Source organism: Coregonus lavaretus (genome assembly GCF_964263955.1).
Source record: "Coregonus lavaretus genome assembly, chromosome: 2".
In the NCBI taxonomy this organism is placed as follows: Eukaryota; Metazoa; Chordata; class Actinopteri; order Salmoniformes; family Salmonidae; genus Coregonus; species Coregonus lavaretus.
In genome coordinates this window covers 46,006,074-46,021,321 of record NC_139989.1, presented here as the reverse complement: position 1 = coordinate 46,021,321, position 15,248 = coordinate 46,006,074, and the positions used below count along the sequence as shown (strand labels likewise).

The 15,248-nt window shown below is 46.1% G+C and overlaps 1 protein-coding gene across 3 annotated transcripts in view; it reads right to left on the bottom strand.

The window, feature by feature from the left end:
- The window catches only part of LOC311100696 (uncharacterized protein), a 45,949-nt gene that overhangs the window by 14,740 nt on the left and 15,961 nt on the right, over window positions 1–15,248 (bottom strand). Inside the window, exons 2-6 of one of the 3 annotated variants that reach the window (XM_084141653.1) lie at window positions 6,267–6,331; window positions 5,197–5,248; window positions 4,102–4,182; window positions 1,956–2,035; window positions 1,587–1,665 (exon numbers count right to left, since the gene is read on the bottom strand). In XM_084141653.1, coding sequence (XP_083997779.1) covers window positions 1,587–1,665; window positions 1,956–2,035; window positions 4,102–4,182; window positions 5,197–5,241 — 285 coding nt within the window. In that variant the 5' untranslated portion in view covers window positions 5,242–5,248; window positions 6,267–6,331. The remainder of the gene's footprint in view (window positions 1–1,586; window positions 1,666–1,955; window positions 2,036–4,101; window positions 4,183–5,196; window positions 5,249–6,266; window positions 6,332–15,248) is intronic. The other 2 variants (XM_084141652.1, XM_084141654.1) reach the window with 2 other exon arrangements.

Below are 15,248 nucleotides of genomic sequence, written 5' to 3'. Positions count from 1 at the left end.
AGTTTCCTTTAGTTTTGTTTGCAGTTGTGTGTGATTGTCCGCCTGTCCGTTGGTGTCCCTGTACGTTCTTATTGTGGAACGAGTATTTTACGCACTGTGTTGCGTAATCGTTTTGCCTCCTGTGTTTTCGAGGCCGTTTGATTTTGTTCTCTATTCAGTCTGAGTAAAGTCGTTTTGACTGAGCCTCTGTATCCTGCGCCTGACTCCTACACCGCATCCACATCAGCTATTGTGACATATATATCACGGAAGCAAGGCATATGAACTAACAGCTTATAGAGCAAACAACGCAATTATCACAACACATACGTTTTAATATGACATTTTTCTGGCTTGGCTTCCCCAGGGATTTTACCCACGCACCGCTACTGGTGGAATGCTTTTGACCCCTTTTAGTCCATGCCCGACGAATTGAGGATGTTCTGATGAAGATGTTCCTAATGTTTTGTACACTCAGTGTATGTTCTCCTGTAGAGTTCACAGTTGGTACGGGGTCAATGTCCTGTCAGTCAATAGATAGACACCCTTTAGGGCTCCCCTAATGTGTAGGGCTATAATGTCACTAAATGTCAAAGAGTTAAGAGTTTTCCATAGGGTAGCGTACTACATACACTCCAACTAACAGGGGATTGGCACTTGCAACTTTATGTGGTTTGATTTCCAAAGGGAGGCAAAAACAAATCTGTTGAAAAGGTCATAACTGTATGACCAAGTGGATACTTTACTATAGAGAAGAGTGGTGTCTGCTGAATATTAATTCTCTGTTGAACTGCTGTAGATGTTATTTATATTACACAGTTTCAAACGGAATTAACTGTTATTGATGTTAAAACATTGAGACTATTGAGTTAAACAGACCATTGGGGTAAAAAAAAGGATACTGAACAAAAATATAAACACAACATGCAATAATTTCAAAAGATTTTACTGAGTTACAGTTCATAGAAGGAAATCCGTCAATTGAAATAAAGTAATTAGGCCCTAATCTATGGATTTCCCAAATGGGGCCCACCCACTTCGGAGCCAGGTCCACCCACTGGGGAGCCAGGCCCAGCCAATCAGAATTAGTTTTTCCTCACAAAAGGGCTTTATTACAGACATTAATACTCCTCAAATACTCCTCAGACGATCCTGCAGGTGACGAGTCGGATGTGGAGGTCCTGGACTGGCGTGGTTACGCGTGGTCTGCGGTTGTGAGGCCGGTTGAATGTACTACCAAATTCTCTAAAACGATGATGGAGGCGGCTTATGATGAAATGAACATTCAATTATCCGGCAACAGCTCTGGTGGACATTCTTGCAGTCAGCATACCAATTGTATGCTCCCTCAAAACTTGAGGCATCTGTGGCATTGTGTTGTGTGACAAAACTGCACATTTTAGAGTGGCCTTTTCTTGTCCCCAGCACAAGGTGCACCTGTGAGAAATGCTCACTTTCTATGTTGCGTTTACATTTTTGTTCAGTATATATTGGGGAAAATCTGATAAGCTATTTAATATGGAACAGAGTTATTTTAGTTGATTTGAGTATATTAGAAATCATATTGAACTTCAGGTTCTCAGAATTTCTCTGCTTTCTCCACTTGCCTGGCTGTGGTTCTGGGCATTGGTGACTGTGTAGCTTGTGGATTCAATGACCTCCACTATATCCTCTTCAGTTGGCAACCTAATACACATACATACACACAATGATGACCTTAACACCCCATGACACATGAAACCAACACATTAACATACAAACTCATTCACACATACAATTCATACATGCAGAGACATGACTACAGTTCAGGGGAGGGTACGTATCAAATGCTTTATGTAAGAGATATATAAACATCTGAGCATATTAACTCCCTCAGCCAACAGGCATGGGTAGTGATAGCTTGTGTGTGTGTGTGTGTGTGTGTGTGTGTGTGTGTGTGTGTGGGTGTGGGTGTGGGTGTGCCGTGGGTGTCTCACTCCTCTGTGTAGTCCTCAGCACTGCGTTCAGGGGCAGGCTGAGGGTTCTCACTCAGCCACTGGTCTCTCAAGGACTTCCGCTGTGAGGAGAGATATGGAGAGAGAGAGGGATGGAGAGAGAGTGAGTGAGAGGGATGGAGAGAGAGAGAGAGGGATGGAGAGAGAGAGAGCGAGAGAGACGGATGGAGAGAGGGAGAGGGATGGAGAGAGGGAGAGAGAGGGATGAGAGAGAGAGGGTGAGCGAGAGGGATGGAGAGAGAGTGAGAGGGATGGAGAGAGAGAGAGGGATGGAGAGAGAGAGAGGGTTGGTGACTATGACTAGGGTCTGCTGTGTCCTGTGCCGTTAGCATATGCATGGAACGGCCTACGCTCTGAGCCATATCTCGCAGCATGCAGCTCCCCCACCTGCCAGCTCATCCTTTCAAAACAAGCCTATTCTCCCAAATTCCCCATAGCAGAAAAAGCAAAAAACAACAAAAGCCTTCTGTCTCTATGAATACTGAAACGGTCATCCAGTATGCAGTAACCAAAACAAACAGCCGCTAGGTACAGAGCTCTGGCTGCCATTTTGGATCACCAGCAAGATGAGTGAGGCCAAGAGCCTGGTGTTGTCTGTCTGAGAGGGAGAAATTGCCCCCAACTCCGGCTCCCTCACAGGGAGGGCTCAGAGAGCCACACATCCTCGAACCTGGGTGAAGGCTTGATCACAAGGGGTCTGATTGAGACTGACAATAATCAACCTGACCATGTACATTTTGAGAGTGTTTGTAAATGGACCAACCTGCATTGGCTGCGACTCAGTGAGTTCCCTTTCAACCTTTGAAGTAGAAACCTTCCAGAGCCCAGAGGTACAGTAAAGGAGTGACTTTAAGGAGGGGTCCTCCTGTCATTCCAACTCGGGTATGACAACACCAAGCCAAGGGGTGAACATAGTCCTACCTGGCTCCAAGCCTCATCAATTAGCCATACAACAACGTGGGAAGTGTGAGAGGAAGCCGAGTCACAACAACAGACAGACAGTGGTGACAATGACACAACAGTATATTGGAGTGGTGGTGACACTAAGTGGGCCTTGTTCACAACTATTTGCCAGGACAAAAACCTTTTGGATGGAACTTATGTGACCGCTCCATGCGGGCTAGTCTCTTACTGTGCTCAGGGTCAGCTAATAATGTAAGACAGGAGGGGAAGTGAGCTGTGAATACCGAGTGGCGCAGTGGTCTAAGGCACTGCATCGCAGTGCTAGCTGTGCCACTAAAGATCCTGGTTCGAGTCCAGGCTCTGTCGCAGCCGGCCGCGACCGGGAGACCCATGGGCGGTGCACAATTGGTCCAGCATCGTCCAAGGTAGGGGAGGGTTTGGCCGGCAGGGATGTGGGTTCGTTTCCCACGGGGGGGCCAGTATAAAAAACAACAACAAAAAAATCATGTATGCATTCACTAACTGTAAGTCGCTCTGGATAAGAGCGTCTGCTAAATGACAAAAAAAATTAAAATGTAAATGCCATAACTGCTGGGCAAGTGGGAACAAGAGACTGTTCTCACACTTCACACTGAGGAGGAAGAAGGAAGCCCCGTGGCTTCAGACAACTCTCATTCCTCTGCCATGTGTATGTCTGGTGCCACCAGCACAGCACACATCCTCAGGCAAACCCAGTAATGTAGAGTAGACTGTTTGTGTGGGCGGCTGCCTGAGTGTTATGTGTTGATGGAGCGGTTCTAGCCACTCCACCACTGATCAGACGTGAAGAAGTTAATGGGATCAGTGCTGGTGGTCCCAGTGGAGGAGAGAGTTACTGACAAAGATCAACACAATGCACAGTTCTCTCACTCCCTCCCTCTTTCTCTACAACCACCTCATCATTTCAGTTTCACTCAGTTACAGAGGTCATGGTAAGATTATGAGCAGAAGAGAGGTGAACAGGAAGAAGGAAGAAAATACTGTTTTAGAGGAATAGAGTGGAGCTCAACAGTATGCCTCAGGACGCCTCATGGTGTTGGGGATGTTGTCTGGTGGTGTTATGGAGCTAATTGTGTTGATCATCACACAGGAGGGCTCCACCCTGGGCATGTGAACCAGCTGCCAGCCATGTGGCTCCCTGGCAACAGGACAACAGGGAAGCACAGACAGACAGATCCAGACAGACCTTGCGCTGGGCCTGCATCAGCCACTCCTCCTCCATCTCTCTCCTTGCTTTCTCGTCCTCCTGCTGCTTACGTCGCTTGTCCTGGTGAAGGGAGAAGAAGAGAAAGAGAGTGACAAAGCTGTGACAGTAGATTACAGTGACAAGCCCCTTAGTCATATCTGCTGTTGACCTGTGGAACAGCTGGTTCTTTAAGGTCAAAGTGCAGAGAAATGGAGATGAAGGGGCAAGGCTAGGAGCACGTGGGCATGCCAGCACTCCATCTTCATGAGCTAGTCTGACAGTAACACACATATCACACATCCTGCACATTCATGCTCCGTAAGGAGGAGCGGCTCACTCCCATACATTAGCACCAATCCAGGCATGAGACCGGAAACCACCACTACTATCCCTTTGGAATTGTCAAATAGTTTCCCCGACATCCCTCCTTTCAACAGCAACTGCAATTAGATTATGCTAAACAGAAGGGCTAATTTAGATCAGAATTTAAACGATTTTGGTCTAACCTAATTCAGTAAGAACTGTGTTGGGGCATAACATGTGGGAGTTGGCTAGACCCCACTGCATCAAAGAAAGACAGGATAAAGCATGGAGAGAAGGCATGGTGTGTGTGTATGTGTGTGTGTGTGTGTGTGTGTGTGTGTGTGTGTGTGTGTGTGTATTTCTACTGTCTCCTAATGCTCAAGGTCCCTGTAGTGTTTAACCCTGCTGATGAGGTCAATAGTGGCCCTGAAGCAAACGCCATGCAGCACAACCCAACTGAATTATTCAAACACATGGACAGACCTGGGGGAGAGCAGGCATGTGACGTGTATGTATATGTGTGGATGTACAGGGCTGGGGCAAATATCCATCATATAAGCATAATGTATAGTAAATGTCAATGTGCTCTGTGTGTGTGTTGTATGCCTAATGTTAGAATGCCTTTAATTGTGTTGACTTCTGCAGAATGTGAGGTTAAAAAAGGGTAACTATTTACAGATCACTGACTTGATGCAGAGTAAATGTCTCACTGCTCTGACCATTGTTGTGCGTCTTTATCAATGCATAAGTTCAAATAAATTCATAAGGTGGAACTAAAGCCCTGAGACTCACCGCTATAGCCTGCACTCTCTGCTGGTACTTCTCTGCCTCGTCCATGTTGGGTCTACAACACAAGAACACAGAGGAGAGTTATAGTTACTTTACTCCTACTGTAGCAGTCCAGAAAACTGCTCATCTGAGCAAATCATATAAATTAAACTCAATTATTAAAAGTTATTCCACACATATTTGGCGAAACCGCAGAACTGATTTGCAATTTCCCTAGCTGTGCGACAGTGGATGAGAGAGTGTGATGTGATGCCAGCTCCTAGATCAGTCATATATCAAAGCAGTGCAGAGGCTTATCATGGAGAGACTGCTACACTACTGTATTCTGCCATGTACTGAGTCCTTTGGGTGTTGTCCTGTCATATTATTATACACCTTCCACAGAGGTGACCGGAAAACTGCCTGTTTGCAATATCTGCACTAGAGATGATTACTACATAATACTACATAATTCTTATTTAATTATTTTCTAAAACCCTAAGTAAGAGAGCAGAGAGGAACTGGGAGATGGGAGAGCACATAACAGCCTTTGATGCTGAGTTGCTGAGCTCCCAACAGTAATAAGGCTGACTGAAATTAAAGGAATGATTGATTCCTGGAGCAGCAACCTCACACACAGGGATAAGGTGTAGGAGGAGAGGGAGTAACACAGAGGCTGTGGATAGGACTATGGATCAGTAAGAGTGGGAGGGCAGAGCTGGTCTCAGAAGATGTATTAGCTTCACACTTTGCCTTTCCCCATCTGTTTTTACTCCAGTCCTATGTTATCATCATCAACTGTAAATACAACGCTGTAAACCAACCTGTCACAGCTTTGATCACTGACATGACACTGGTCCAGAGTGTATTACAGAGTGTACAACAGAGTGTACAACAGTACAGAGTGTACTACACTACAGAGTATTACTACAGAGTGTACTACAGAGTGTATTATAGAGTGTACTACAGTATCTCATCCTGTCATCTCTTTAAACACACTTAAAGTGTTGACATAAAAAGAGCTGGAAGATGCCCTTTGAGTTAAACTCCAACAACTGTCAGAACGGCTGCATACGCACACACACACTACTCACATCAAAGCTCACTCTGGGAGATGGCTGCTTGTTTGAAGTTGCAGATGTGATAAGCAATTAGAGATCTATAATGATTTACAGCCAATGACAGCCATTTCATGGGAGAAGAAGAGATTATACAGTATTATAATTATACAGGTTATAATTCAACCTCAGATATTGACCTTATATCTGTCAATGAACAGATATTCTATACACATGATTGGTATAAATAGCCTACTATGGAGAATGGTATTCAAGAGGCACGGGTGACTATATTTTAAGTACAGTTCTGTCCAACTCAGATTGATACTATATAGCATAAGTGGTTAACATTTACATTTTAGCAGACACTCTTATCCAGAGCGACTTACAGTTAGTGAATACATTTTTTTTTTTATACTGACCGCCGTGGGAATCAAACCCACAACCCTGGCGTTGCAAACACCATGCTCTATCAACTGAGCTACATCCCTGCCGGCCATTCCCTCCCCTACCCTAGACCAATTGTGCGCCGTCCATGAGTCTCCCGGTCGCAGCCGGCTGCAACAGAGCCTGGATTCGAACCAGGATCTCTAGTGGCACAGTTAGCACTGCGATGCAGTGCCTTAGACCACTGCGCCACTCAGGAGAACAGGATTGAGGATGGTTGTATGGTGTCTGAGGGCTGCACAGCTACAGTGTGATATAGCCATAGTCAGCCACACAGGGCTATTGTTAGTCCCAGGTGGGCGTTGTAGTGAGGGTGACGGACGGCTCTAGAGGGAGTGTTGGTAGAGGTTTGTGTTGACGGCAGGGCTGTGATGGAGAGGGAGGGGGCTGTGACATCTCACACCCAACACGGGGTCATTAGTGGGCATTGTCACGGTGATGGAGTGCCACAGGCAGAGGTTCATTAGAAGAAGCACAAGGGCGCTGCCAACCTGGGGGACTCTCCTTGTCCAGATGATGGACACCTCACACACTGCCAACCCCCCCCCCCCCCCCCCCCCCCAGGACTCCCCAGCCTTTCTGTGTCTGTCTGGGTCCGACTGGCTGCTGCTGCTACCCTGGAGAGAGGATACCACTTTGTGTGTACAGTCTGGAGGTGAATGAGATGAGCTATGGTTTGGGAGGGGGTGTGTTGTTGCTTTGGCAGTCGAGCTGCTGTTCCTAGACACCATTTGTCACATGGTATTCTCGTGGGAATCGGCAAATGTGATGTGTGCTGCTTATCATATGAGCCCACAAACCTTAGCAGAGAGAGCGAGAGAGAGAGAGCGAGAGAAAGATATTTCCTGGGAAGACGTCAGGGGACCGGACCTTCCAGTGAGCTTCCCAGGGTTTCTGCTTAACTTAGAGGAGAAATGACTAGGGCCAAAGGGACAGAAACTCTCCATGCATCAAATGTCCCTGTACACTGTACTGTAACTCAGCCCTTTGAGAGACCTGTCCTGAAAGAGAGAGCTAGAGGAAAGAGAAACACCTGGGTCCTCTGTGATCTTCTCTGGACTGAGGGGAAAACACAATGTACTTCCGACAGCTACAAATCGAGCACTTAAGCCAGAGTCCCTGCAACCCTTTTCCTCTGAGTGGAGTCTTGGAGCGGGACCAAAATGGAATGTAAGCACAGATACTGAGGCTGGCGTGTGGATGTCCCTCACCTGTACCCACTCTGTCACTGAGCCATCATTCTCTCTCTCTCTCTCTCTCTCTCTCTCTCTCTCTTTCTCTCTCATCCATCCGTCAGCAGAGAGAGGAGTGCTCTCACGGAACATGGAGTGCCCACTCATGCTGATCTGATTTCTCTCCAGCTGTGGGTGAGATCCAAGGACGGAGTGAGTGTGTTGTGTGTGTGTGTTGTGTGTGTGTGTGTCACATTGAGTGTCTCTCAGGGGGACACAGATAGTATGTGCAGAAAGGTGGGGGGGTGTAAATAGGTGGGTGATGTGTGTGTGGGAGAGAGATAGATCTGACCTGGGTTTCTCAACCCCAATCAACTGCAAGACGTATGACAGTCAGTGCCTTATCTTCTGCAAGGGGGTTGGAAATGACATGTCTCCTCTGTCTTTTCCGCTTAAGGCACGGCTCACTGAATGTGACTGTGAGACTCCGTGAGCGTGGAGGGGGGAGGAACACTGGGAGATATTTACACCAGTAGCACAGCAGGAGGCACATACTGTTGCCTGACACCATACAGTACAGTATGCATTACTGATACATTCAGAAATAGTTGTGTACAAGAAGGAAAGGCTTTACACATTCAGTATTACTGTAATCACTATGCTGTATGAACAATACTCAAGAGGAGCACTGCCCATATGTTTGGAATGGTGGGTGGAAATGTAGGGGAAAAGGCAACATGCAGATGTTGCTCCTCCATAGGGAACCCAGTTTCTCAGGATAACCTCACCCTGGAATCCTAACTATGTGGACGAGGCTGTAATGGATCTCTCCCTGGAGCTCCCCATGGACTCACTGTTGGAGAGACCAGACCAGCCCAGTGATGGAGGTCATATGTTCTCCACGATTTCTGGTATACATTAAGTTTTTCCTGACTGTGTGATCTGACCAGGAAAGACTAGGCCTTAGTTGTGATTATAACTAGGGCCCAGATTTGTTCTGGCCAGGTCCCATGATCTGGAAAAACTCCTGGCCCTAAATGCATTGTAATACAATTGTTAGTGTAAAAACAAGAAATGGCCAATCTGGTCTGGCCACTGTGGTCTTCATGGCACATCCAGTCCACAGAGTGAGACAAACTCAGACCCTGCCACTTAGCCATATTCTACATGGGGGAGAGAGTCAGCCACAGTCCAGTGAGAAAGCGATTATCTTTCCCAGAAACCAGTCATGTACAAAAGATAGGCTGCTCCACTCCCTAATGTATAATTCAGCACTAGGAAGGCATTCTCTCTGTCCTCCGGAATCGACAAGGTTTTTAAAGTTACTTTCTGCGTTGTTTTCCAAGTCCTCCTCTACTTCCCGTTGCTGAAAGCATGGATTCAATTGTTTATACTTTTGGTTTTCAATCAATTGCAAGTGCTTTAAGTCGTTGTGGGTGTGCATGTCTGCATGCATTTGTTTGTTTGTGTGTATCTGTGTACGTGTGTGTGTTTGGTAGATTGAGTGCTGAAAGGATAAGGAGCCGTAAAAGTGACAGAATATGAGTGGAATCAGAAGTATTTGATTTGAAAGCCACAGAAGTATAACTCACAGAACATTCTCCCCCAAAAGCAAAAGCAGGTCTGGAGGAGGAAGCTCACAGCCCTGTGACTGATGTGACGGTGGGAACACTGGAGATGTGAGAACAGTATAAACTCCCAGTGAGATTCTGGAGGTTATCATGAAGCCACACATCTCTCCTGCAAAGTCACAGTTGTAGTTATATTACTAGCTAAAATTTTCATTCACATCCAAAACATCTCTAAATGGAATGTAAGGCAGGGATCAGGGAGATAATTGGCCTTGGCAGAGGTGTTAACGAAGTAACAATATTCATACAGCAGTAAATATGGGATTTCCTGAACTCTGTAAACAACGCCACCATTTTCAGGAACAGAGGTGCAGCTAACATTCAAGTACAATGAAGTCAGCTAGAGAATACAGTAAGTTCCATCGGAATCACTGTTGTCCAGACATACTGTAGACTGTGTTACTGTACTAGGCTGAGTCAGGACAGGAGAGCCCCAACCCTCCTCAGCCTGGCACGGGATGGGCTGCTTGGAGCCAGGACTTACAGGACTGGTAGGCTTTACTCAGCTGATAGCACACAGCTTAGCAGGGGAGACTGACTCACATTAATGGTCTCTCTGTCAGGAACTTCCACCTGGGACACATGCATGCACACACACACACACATACACACACACCACAATGAAGCTCCTGCCATGTTGAGGCCAGATTGCAGGACGTGTCTGTTGCCTACCAAGTGTTTGCGTTGTCATTATGGGTTACTTCATCATTGGGTTCAACCACCATCAGAGCTGTGCTTGCGGGCACAGATGGTTCCTGTGGGCTATGTTTGTTTGTCTGAGCCTCTCTGTCAACGTCTCTAATTAGAATAAGGACATACAGTATGCTGCTTCCCAACAGGGAGTAAGATGCAGCAATACACTCCATTTAACCTTTCACTTCACAAGAGCTCACACAGGTGCTCCGCCTATCACGTGCACATGCACGTGCGCACACACACACACGTACAAACGCACATGCACACGCACACACACACACACTAACAGACACTCACTAACACACACACTTCACCAACTTTCCCTGGCACACATGCTTGGATGGAAATGCTCTCTCACTTCTTTACATTTTTACATTTTATCCAGAGCGACTTACAGTTAGTGAGTGTATACATTTTTCATACAGGCCCTTAACAGTTTTCCTAGAAAGAGTACTGCACTGTGTGCCGTTTAAATGCCTGTGTGCCGTTTAAATGTGTGCCGTTTATACTGAACAAAAATATAAACGCAACATGTAAAGTGTTGGTCCCATGTTTCATGCGCCGAAATAAAATATTTTCCATATGCAGAAAAAGCTTATTTATCTCAAATTTTGTGCACAAATTTGTTCACATCCCTGTTATTGAGCATTTCTCCTTTCGCAAAATAATCCATCCACCTGACAGGTGTGGCATATCAAGAAGCTGATTAAACAGCATGATCATTACACAGGTGAACCTTGTGCTGGGGACAATAAAATGCCACTCTAAAATGTGCAGTTTTGTCACACAACACAATGCCACAGATGTCTCAAGTTTGAGGGAGCGTGCAATTGGCATGCTGACTGCAGAAATGTCCACCAGAGCTGTTGCCAGAGAATTGAATGTTCATTTCTCTACCATAAGCCACCTCCAAAGTCATTTCAGAGAATTTGGCAGTACGTCCAACCGGCCTCACAACCGCAGACCACTTGTATGGCGTCGTGTGGGCGAACAGACTGCCCCATTGTGGCGGTGGGCCCCATGTTGCAAGGATCTGTACACAATTCCTGGAAGCTGAACATTTCCCAGTTCTTTCATGGCCTGCATACCAGACATGTCACCCATTGAGCATGTTTGGGATGCTCTGGATCGACGTGTACGACAGCGTGTTCCAGTCCCCATCAATATCCAGCAACTTCACAAAGCCATTTAAGAGTTGTGGGACAATATTCCACAGGCCACAATCAACAGCCTGATCAACTCTATGCAAAGGAGATGTGTTGCCCTGCAAATGGTGGTCACACCCGATACTGACTAGTTTTCTGATCCCCGCCCCAACTTTTTTTTAAAGGTATTTGTGACCAACAGATGCATATCTGTATTCCCAGTCATGTGAAATCCATAGATTAGGGCCTAATTTATTTATTTCAATTGACTTATTTTCTTATATGAACTGTAACTCAATAAAATCTTTGAAATTGTTGCATGTTGTGTTTATATTTTTGTTCAGTATAAATGCCTGTCCTATTGTCATTGGATAAAATAATAATATACCATTTAGCAGACACTTTTATCCAAAGCGACTTACAGTCATGCGTGCATACATTTTATTAAATTTTTTTGTGTATGGGTGGTCCCGGGGATCGAACCCACTACCTTGGCGTTAGAAGCGCCGTGCTCTACCAGCTGAGCTACAGAGGACTTTAACAGTTTATGCTCAACACAGTGTTGTTAAGTGTTGAGCATAAACTGTTAAAGTATTCAGTTACTATGTGATCCAAACTCAGGTATTCCCAAACCTTTTTGGCCCGCGACCCATTTTGATATCAAAAATGTTTTGTGACCACACCATGTAAAAAAAGTGATGTAATCAACAGCCAATGTATACTTTTTTATTATTTTGGGGCTATGACAGTCTATTACAAATCAGTCTGCCGGTACTTTTGACAGTATTTAAATCTGAAGGAATTATGGCTTGAAGTAAATGAAATGCATCAGAAAGGTATTGGGAAGTTCAGAAGATCAGGGCCTGGTCTTGTCTACTCTGTTCTAATGAGTCCTGTGCAGCTTGTGGGCAGGTAGAGGGAAACAGTTTTCAGTCTTTCAGTGATGTCATAATATTTTGTAGCTTAAACCATTCAAAAGATAGAGCCACATTTGTAGGAAGAAAACTGAAACCACTCTGTTAATTACAACCGTATTTAGTGGCTACTGGAGGCTACTGATGTAAACCCAGATCTATGAACCAAGCACAATTTTTAATGTTTATTTCAGAGTTTCTCTCGCGACCCTAGTTTGGGAAAAGCTGTCCTAACTGCTGTGTATGTACAGTGAGGGAAAAAAGTATTTGATCCCCTGCTGATTTTGTACGTTTGCCCACTGACAAAGACATGAAAAATGTATGCACGCATGACTGTAAGTCGCTTTGGATAAAAGCGTCTGCTAAATGGCATATCATTATTATTATTATGATCAGTCTATAATTTTAATGGTAGGTTTATTTGAACAGTGAGAGACAGAAGAACAACAAACAAATCCAGAAAAACGCATGTCAAAAATGTTATAAATTGATTTGCATTTTAATGAGGGAAATAAGTATTTGACCCCTCTGCAAAACATGACTTAGTACTTGGTGGCAAAACCCTTGTTGGCAATCACAGAGGTCAGACATTTCTTGTAGTTGGCCACAAGGTTTGCACACATCTCAGGAGGGATTTTGTCCCACTCCTCTTTGCAGATCTTCTCCAAGTCATTAAGGTTTCGAGCCTGACATTTGGCAACTCAAACCTTCAGCTCCCTCCACAGATTTTCTATGGGATTAAGGCTAGGCCACTCCAGGACCTTAATGTGCTCTTCTTGAGCCACTCCTTTGTTGCCTTGGCCGTGTGTTTTGGGTCATTGTCATGCTGGAATACCTAGGTTCTCACCCAAAATTTGACGGTACATGGCCCCATCCATCGTCCTTTTGATGCGGTGAAGTTGTCCTGTCCCCTTAGCAGAAAAACACCCCCAAAGCATAATGTTTACACCTCCATGTTTGACAGTGGGGATGGGGTTCTTGGGGTCATAGGCAGCATTCCTCCTTCTCCAAACACAGCGAGTTGAGTTGATGCCAAAGAGCTCGATTTTGGTCTCATCTGACCACAACACTTTCGCCCAGTTCTCCTCTGAATCATTCAGATGTTCATTGGTAAACTTCAGACAGGCCTGTATATGTGCCTTCTTGAGCAGGGGGACCTTGCGGGCGCTGCAGGAGTTCAGTCCTTCACGGCGTAGTGTGTTACCAATTGTTTCTTGGTGACTATGGTCCCAGCTGCCTTGAGATCATTAACAAGATCCTCCCGTGTAGTTCTGGGCTGATTCCTCACCGTTCTCATGATCATTGCAACTCCACGAGGTGAGATCTTGCATGGAGCCCCAGGCCGAGGGAGATTGACAGTTATTTTGTGTTTCTTCCATTTGCGAATAATCGCACCAACTGTTGTCACCTTCTCACCAAGCTGCTTAGCGATGGTCTTGTAGCCCATTCCAGCCTTGTGTAGGTCTACAATCTTGTCCCTGACATCCTTGGAGAGCTCTTTGGTCTTGGCCATGGTGGAGAGTTTGGAATCTGATTGATTGATTGCTTCTGTGGACAGGTGTCTTTTATGTAAATAGTCCGGGTGGCCATTTGATTAATTGTTCAGCATTCTTATGGCTTGGGGGTAGAAGCTGTTAAGTAGCCTTTTGGTCCTAGACTTGGCGCTCCGGTACCGCTTGTGATGCGGTAACAGAGAGAACAGTTTATGACTTGGGTGACTGGAGTCTTTTACAATTTTATGGCCCTTCCTCTGCCTAGTATATAGATCCTGGATGTCAAGAAGCTTGGCACCAGTGATGTACTGGGCCATACGCACTACCCTCTGTAGCGCCTTACGTCAGATGCCGAGCAGTTGCCATACAAGGCGGTGATGCAACCAGTCAGGATGCTCTCGATGGTGCAGCTGTAGAACTTTTGAGGATCTGGGGACCCATGCCAAATCATTTCAGTCTCCTGTGGGGGAAAAGGTGTTGTCTTGGTGTGTTTGGACCATGACAGATCGTTGGTGGAAACCAAGGAACTTGAAACTCTCAACCAGCTCCACTTCAGTCCCGTCAATGTTAATGGGGGCCTGTTCAGCCCTCCTTTTCCTATAGTCCACGATCAGCTCCTTTGTCTTGCGCACATTGAGGGAGAGGTTGTTGTCCTGCCACCACACTGCCAGATCTCTGACCTCCTCCCTATAGGCTGTCTCATCGTTGTCGGTGATCAGGCCTACCACTGTTGTGTCATCAGCAAACGTAATGATGGTGTTGGAGTCGTGCTTGGCCACGCAGTCATGGGTGAACAGGGAGTACAGGAGGGGACTAAGCACCCACCCCTGAGGGGCCCCAGTGTTGAGGATCAGTGTGCCAGATGTGTTGTTGCCTACCCTTACCACCTGGGGGGCGGCCCGTCAGGAAGTCCGGGATCCAGTTGCAGAGGGAGGTGTTTAGTCCCAAGGTCCTTAGTTAGTGATGAGCTTTGTGGGAACTATGGTGTTGAACGTTCTCACATAGGTATTCCTTTTGTCCAGGTGGGAAAGGGCAGTGTGGAGTGCGATTGAGATTGCATCATCTGTGGATCTGTTGGAGTGGTATGCGAATTGGAGTGGGTCTAGGGTTTCCGGCATGATGGTGTTGATGTGAGCCAAGGACAGCCTTTCAAAGCACTTCATGGCTACCGATGTGAGTAATACGGGACGGTAGTTATTTGGCAGGTTACCTTCGATTTCTTGGGCACAGGGACTATGGTGGTCTGGTTGAAACATGTAGGTATTACAGACTCGGTCAGGGAGAAGTTGAAATGTCAGTGAAGACACTTGCCAGTTGGTCCGCACATGCTTTGAGTACACGTCCTGGTAATCCGTCTGGCCCCACGGCTTTGTGAATGCTGACCTGTTTAAAGGTCTTGCTCACATCGGCTACAGAGAGCGTGATCACACAGTTGTCTGGAACAGCTGGTGCGCTCCTGCATGCTTCAGTGTTGCTTGCCTCGACGCAAGCATAAAAGGCATTTAGCTCGTCTGGTAGGC